We start from the raw sequence: 7,526 nt of genomic DNA, 5'->3' as shown, positions 1-7,526 counted from the left end.
TTCTATTTTCTCCGCAGCAGGAACACAAAGAAGCTTCTATTGCTCCGAATAATTGGCCGGTGTATGAAATGTCTCCACCCAGAGAGTGATGGGAGCAGTTACAAAAATCAGAAAGTTTCAAAAAGCTTAAAAAAACAACTACAATTCCCGTCAGGCTTAGTTCCTGTGGTCCTTCAGGGAATGAGGCGTTTCCGGTTGTAGCCTCAGTGAACGTGGTGTAAAGGTTCCGGGTTCCTCAGGCTGGTGACAGACACAGGGCAGACTGAGATAATAACATGGAAGCCGCCAACTGCTCCCTGCGGGTGAACCGGCTCCTGCTGGACCCCAAGTTTGAGAGCTACAAGCTGTCACTGGAGCCGCTGCCCTGCTACGGAGTGGAGCTGGACGCTGGTGAGTGGCGCGGACACGTGCGGCCGGGGGACAGCCTGCTGCCGGGGGACAGCCTGCTGCCGGCACAAGGGTCTCTGACTCAGCGGGGACTCTGGGGTGGACTGAACTCTGCTAAGGTTGTAATGTGTGACTGACCCAAAGTGTCAGATGTCCCCAGTGCAGCCCACCCGTCCCTGATGGCAGAGCCAGGCCCGGACTGGCCCACAGGGTAACAGGGGAATCCCTCGGTGGGCCCCAATCCCACTATATAGGCAGTACGTACTTGGCATAATTCACTTGATTCACTCTACGGAAAAAAGCAGCACCTCATCATTCATTAACCACACTACCCAGCTTATTATATAAAGACTAGATGGTGGCTCGATTCTAACGCATCGGGTGTTCTAGAATATGTATGTAGTTTATTTATGAAGATTTTAGAATAATACATTGAATACACAGGATACGGCTGGCCGCGACCAATTAGCGAAGCGTGGTTCAAATCCTGCGCCAATTCACGGCCGGACTGCGCCTGTCGCTGATTGTTCACGGCCGGCCACGGAGTATATAGCCCAGCCCACGGAGTATATAGCCCAGCCCACGGAGTATATAGCCCAGCCCATGGAGTATATAGCCCAGCCCACGGAGTATATAGCCCAGCCCACGTATTATATTGCACAGCCCACGGAGTATATAGCCCAGCCCACGGAGTATATAGCAATGTGGGCATCATATCCCTGTTAAAAAAAGAATTAAAATAAAAAGTAGTTATATACTCACCTTCCGTTGGCCCACGGATCCAGGCGAAGCATTTACCGATGCTCCTCGCGCGCTCCGGTCCCAAGAGTGCATTGCGGTCTCGCGAGATGACGTAGCGGTCTCGCAAGACCGCTACATCCTCATCTCGCGAGATCGCAATGCATGGAGCGGTCACCGGAGCGTCGCGAGGAGCGGGAAAGGCCTGTTCTGGATCCGAGGGGCCGACTGACGGTGAGTATATAACTATTTTTTATTTATTTAATTTTTTTTAACATTAGATCTTTTTACTATTGATGCTGCATAGGCAGCATCCATAGTAAAAAGTTGGTCACACAGGGTTAATAGCAGCGGTCACGGAGTGCGTTACACCGCGGCATAACGCGGTCCGTTACCGCTGCCATTAACCCTGTGTGAGCGCTGACTGGAGGGGAGTATGGAGCGGGCACTGACTGCGGGGATTAAGGAGCAGCCATTTTGCCGCCGGACTGTGCTGGTCACGGCTGTTTTGCAGCGACCAATCAGCGACTTGGGATTTCTGTGACAGAAAGAAAGACAGAAGTGACCCTTAGACAATTATATAGTAGATATAGGTAAATTTGTGAATGAGGGTAGTGTAATATTTGCATGCAGGTGAAAAGTGGGTCCCCCAAACTCAGTGTTGCTGGTGGGCCCTTGTCACCCCAGTCCGACACTGGTTGTAGTGCTTGTGACTCATTCTAACAGCACTTGTGCTGATCTTTATGGGGTGTGAAGAGTCCCACTGATCTGATAGTACTGGCCTAGTCTAAGTATCAATAATCTACACCTCAAGGCGCTGAGTCAGAAATTACTGCTGGCAGATTACTGCTATTTATTCTGTACAATTGTGAATGCAGCTGTTGGCTATTAACAGCCTGTAATCGATAATGAGTATAAGATAAAGAAATATTAGCTCATTTTCACTCATCCAATATTCTCATAGTGTTCTGTCCATTATAAACAAGTACTCATTATAGTCTGTGGGCATGCTCATGTGGCACCCCAGGAGTTCAGGTTCCACAGTGGTATTGCCTTCCTCTCAGGGAGGGTGATGCCATGCCTGGAAGCGAGGAGGATCCCTTTGACAGGTAACCTGTACATGCAGCGTGTTCTGACTTCCGGTCCGGAAGGGGGAGCTCTAGACCCGGTTAAAGGGGAGCTTCCCTAGATATATAGATTCTGGCTTGGAGGAGTAAGTTCAGTTTTGGAGCTTGAGGAGCATAGGAGATGCGAGGAGCTGGAGGAGAGCTGCGACTAGGCTCCCTCCACGCTGGAGCGCAGGAACCGGACACCGGGAGTCCGAGGCTGTGTGGGACTGTATGCCCCACAGCAGAAACCGTAGGGCAAGAGATTGAAAGTTACTTGCCCACTTCTACACCTGAAGGCACAGCAGCATACAGAGCCCAGAGTCACAGTACATAGAGACACCTTTGCAAAAGCTCGCGCTGTTTGCCATGCAGGAACTGTTCTAGGACACAGAGAGAGAAAGAGAGAGGACCTTGTGATAAGCCATAGGCAGCAAGGGACGCATCTTACAGCGCAGCAAGGAAGGCTCCTAATCCCACCTGGCTAAGGGGATTCCTAATCGCCTCCAGGCCGCCTCGACCTCAGCATCACCTGTTACCGGTACCCTGGACTGTGGCTTTTCATCACCAGTAAACGGTAAAGAGACTGCAACCTTGTGTCCTCTGATTCTTTCTGGCACCTCACCATCTTTCCCTACTTCACCGGGAGCTCTGGGGATTCAGCTTCACCTGTGTGAAGCCATACCATCCCTGCTGCAGCACCATCATCCCTAGTGGACCCCTTTAAGCAGCGCTGGTCATCCCTGACCGAGTACCACAGGTGGCGTCACAAACACTTTTTATTCAAATAGAACCCCTTTAAAGACCTTGCCTTTAACTTGGAGGCCCAGGGCCACGGACCGGGTCGCTGCCACCATGACTTCCCCTTTAATGACCACCGGACCCGGTACCGAGTACCCTTAGGCGCTAGCTGGCACTTCACTCACATGTCCAGCTTTTTTATAGATAAATTGACGCTATCCGTGTGGCATCATAATGCTGTCCACTGTTCACTGTCAAATAGTTAGAAGTTGGAAAATGTTGATCTTTTTCAATCCTTTCAAAGAAAACACACTTTTGGTAAAAACGTACATCATGACCAAAAAATGACAAAAATCGCTTAAAAACCATTGACCAAAATGTTTTCATATAAGGGGATAGATATTATTTCTCATTGCAGTTCTTGAAGAGAAACATCTTATGAGCCCAGTTTCCTACATGAACCAGACACCTACATAAAATCTAGAAGAAAAGCTATAATATCTGACGGCATCACAAAATGCGTCAACTGAGGGAAACTAAATTTTAAAACGCACTCCTTTTAATGTATTGCAATCATCATATTATACGGCACTGTGTACTTACAATTGCTAATTGTTCCCTTCTTCCCAGTTAATTATTTTCTTTTCTATTAGGTCTATGACATCACGTGAGTAAAAACAGACTAGCTGAATCCTTCTAAGCTCTATGTAGAAACAGGAAGCCTCTGTTCCCTGCATGAGTCATCATTAGAACTACAGTTCTACATCACATGATATAGAGCTAATGGAAAAGAGAAGGATTAGCTGGGTAGAAAAGCAAAATGAGCAATTGTTAAGTACACGGTGATATACAATATGATGATTGCAATATACTGTATTGAGAGGGGGAAAAAAAACTTTCAAAATAAGTTTCCTGAATAAATGAGATTCCATGCTGTCAACATAGCATTTTTTGGTGCCATCGGGACACTATGTAGGTCTGTTACTGTTCTACAAATTGCATTTCTTGCATCAGTGAAGTAAGTCCGGATAGGTGCTTTATGTACCTGATATAAATACATGGAGCAATTCAATTCCTCTGTGTTATGTCCTTCCCAATTTGCTGTCCAGGAAGGAGGCGCTGATGCTTCTTGCCCACAACCTGCAGTTACACAGACACAACAGTCAGCAACCACGTCCAGTCCAGCTTTCAGTTGTCCCTTGTCAGCATATATGTCTGTTCAGAAATTGTTAGTTAGATATACTATATATTCGTTAGCACTTTACACTGTCCGGTGCTGGACAAAGACCATTCCTGGCTTTTAGAGGCTCCTAAAGGAGACTTGTGTCTCTTTATTAAACTGTCGCTTCCCTTAAATTTTCTAAAGTTTGGTTAAAAAAAAATGTTGATGGGGTATTGGCCAGTTTCGGTACATTTTAAGCAGCTCTAAGAGTCTGGGTGAGCCACTAGAGGGTGGTATTATAGCACACTGAGATTAGAGATAGGAACTCAGGAACAGTAACAGTTAAGTTAGGAGGGGCCAACTGTGGGTAAGACAGGAGGATTTCCTGGTTTTGGGTAGTCAGGCTAGGGAGCCCAGGCAGGTCAGCTGGGCCTGGGGGCCCCCAGCTAAGTAGTGGGCCATGTAACCTTAAGTGTGAAGCCCTGTCGTCCAGGACAGCAGAAGTGGGAGCAGCAGGCACGGCAGAAGTGGGAGCAGCAGGCACGGCAGAAGTGGGAGCAGCAGGCACGGCAGAAGTGGGAGCAGCAGGCACGGCAGAAGTGAGAGCAGCAGAAGTGAGAGCAGCAGAAGTGAGAGCAGCAGAAAGCCAGAAACAGCAGAAGTCACCCCAGAACAGAAACGCAGGTCGCTCCAAAATGTGGCAGCTTTCTACTTGGGTAGATGCTCTTATGTCTGGCGCAAAACGGACAAGGGAACTCCTGAATGTTGCGAAGCTGAACAGGGAGGACGCTGCAGTATCGGTCGAGACGGGACAAACTGGGTACAACCTAAAGGACATAGGGAAGAGCACAGGGAAAGCGAAGGATGTGAACTGTACAGAACTCTGTGTTGATGCTGTAACTGATGTGGACGTGCTGCGATAGGAAACAAGAAACAAGTAAAGTTCTACATTTTTAGTTGGAATTGCACTGTCTCTTTATGTGGAGAAGTGTCCCTGCGTCTAAGGGAGGCCTCTGAGAACCAGGCAAGAGAGACAGTGGGACTGTATGTATGTGATGCGGGTGGTCAGGGCACGCTAAAGCAGACACCTATGTGGGCCATGACTACGGCCCTGGCTGCCGCTCACAATACAGCACTTATTCATATCTGTGGATTGTCATTTACTGCAGGTTATAACAGCCGTCCGGAGGCAAGAGCAAGACATGTTCTCTGTAACCACACTGACCACAAGGATCACGGACAAAGGACTCCCCTATATTCCTTAGTATTCTTCAAGATTCCATATCAAAATGTTTTGTTTTGGGTTTTTTTTGTGCACTTTTTCTTAGCTGGACAATCCCATAATTTAGACTACAAATTCTCTCCCATTGGCAGCAGACTTGTCTCATCTCCCGTCTCACAATCAGTGAAATTACCCTCTAAGGCCATGTTTCTATGATGAGTATTTGTTGAGTTTTTAACACTGTAGATTTCCTGCAGAATTTCATTCTTGAACTTGCCAGATTAGGTTATTTGTGTTTCTTCGTTGCCTTTTGAGTGTTTTTTACATGTTTTTATTGCATTTTTTTCAGTTTCGCTCTTGCTGCTTTTTGAATATAATTTAATTAAAATTTCTTTGCTTTGTAAACTTCCTGTTTGCTGTGAGCTTTGATAATGCTTTATTGATAATGTTATGTCTGCATGTGGATTACATCCATTTTTTTGCTGCTGAAATGTAATAAAAACCCATATGAATTTTTCATATGCGAATATTCGGCATCTCATTAAAGTGTATGGGAAATTCCACAAATAAAACACATAATTCGCAAGATTTCAAAAATTCAACACACCTCAATTTTTGTAGTATAAAAAAAAAAAAAAAAGTAAACAAGTCCAAGAACGGTAAAGGACCCAGCTTCCAGAATATAATTTTTTAACTTAATCCATTAAAAAAGTGAAAAAATATACAAACTTTGCAAAAGATTGAAGTGAACACTTTCTATAAGAACTAACGCGTTTCAAACATTACAACGTTCTTAGTCCAGGTTCGAAATACGTCGGTTTCTATGAAGAGTATTCAGAAAGTGAAATCTCTGTTCCCCTGAACTTTACACACTCTTCACTGCTCCAGGGCTGAATCTCTGGTGCAACCCATGGTATCTGTTATTGTCTGCAGCGCTGACTTCACATTGACAGCGCTGCAGACAATTAGTGAGCTCAGCAGCTTATGCTGTCAACTCAGAGTCACTGAGCGAAGTTACTGACTGCAGCGCTGTCACCGATGTAATGATGAAGTCGGTAAGGATTTACAGCACTTTTACATGGCGATATTTTGCATCAGTATTTGTTAGCAGACTCCAGGAGTGGATCCTAAACACAGAAGAGGTGTCATTCAGTTATTATTTTTCTCAGTGTTTGCTCCTGTTTTTTTAGCTGACAAATAGTGATGTAAAACACTGGCCAAAATACTGTGTGAATGAGGCGAGGAAGCTGCTTGTAATCCTGCTGTAATACAAGTCCTTAATCCAATGATGTGTGCACACTTGCTTGTCTTCTCTGTTCCATGATATTCAGCAGAGCAGGAGCAACACCTGGGGCAGATGTCTGGCCCTATGACACAGTGACATGTGATGGACCCCAACTCCCAAACAAAATTAATCACACAGACGCACACAAAATAAATACACAAAGCATTGTAATTAGGTGTCAAACGTTCTCAATTTTATTTACATTCACAGGACACCAAAAATGGCACAACCCCCGACTCACGAAGAGTCACCCTCCAGCACTCAGAAGAGGAAAAACCCCCTGTGGTGGAAACCTCTAGGAAACCATGGCTGGAGGATTTCCCTTCCCTTGGACTTAGAGAGTTAGTGCCAATATATAACAGATGTAACAAGTTTTAACATTTGTACATTTTACCAGATTTACAGAGAACGACATAACAAATATAGACTATAAATGTGATAAACCGAATGTGGGAGAGATCTGGCTGCGATATCGGTCACCACATTGGTTGTTAGACCCAATTTAGTTGATCTGATTGCCCAGATGGATGAACCATTTCTTCCTTACAGATCCAGGTCCACCTCATAAATTTAGACTTTTGGTTACAGGGATTGTTCATAATGGATAACCCCCAATAGGAGAAATACCCCTCCCCCCCCCCCCCATCTCCCATCCCAATTTATCACCCATTAAAGTCATAGGTGCGTGCATTATCTCCCAAAGGAGAGCAGCTTTGTAGAGGGTAACAGAAGGGGATACTCTGTTGGGGACCCCCCTCGGTTACCTTCCCATGCCCTGGGGGTGTCTAAAGCAGACAACCCCATTTCCCTGCTAGAACCTCCAAATTTCACCAAGGTCGGCACATTACGGGGGGTGGTCAAGCTCAACGTCCTCAGGCGCATCAG

General features: G+C 45.9%; 1 protein-coding gene across 2 annotated transcripts in view; it reads left to right on the top strand.

Annotated features, from left to right (window-relative positions):
- The first annotated feature begins 127 nt into the window (after positions 1–127).
- NUDCD1 (NudC domain containing 1) overlaps positions 128–7,526 on the top strand; it is a 172,933-nt gene continuing 165,534 nt past the window's right edge. The window contains exon 1 of one of the 2 annotated variants that reach the window (XM_077271082.1): positions 128–390. Coding sequence is in view for 1 of the 2 variants with exons in the window: in XM_077271081.1 (XP_077127196.1) it covers positions 276–390 (115 nt within the window). In the remaining variant the exon portion in view is untranslated. The remainder of the gene's footprint in view (positions 391–7,526) is intronic. The other variant, XM_077271081.1, reaches the window with a different exon arrangement.

The sequence above is a fragment of the Ranitomeya variabilis genome, chromosome 6 (genome assembly GCF_051348905.1).
Source record: "Ranitomeya variabilis isolate aRanVar5 chromosome 6, aRanVar5.hap1, whole genome shotgun sequence".
NCBI classification, from domain to species: Eukaryota; Metazoa; Chordata; class Amphibia; order Anura; family Dendrobatidae; genus Ranitomeya; species Ranitomeya variabilis.
This window is presented reverse-complemented; position numbering and strand designations above follow the sequence as displayed.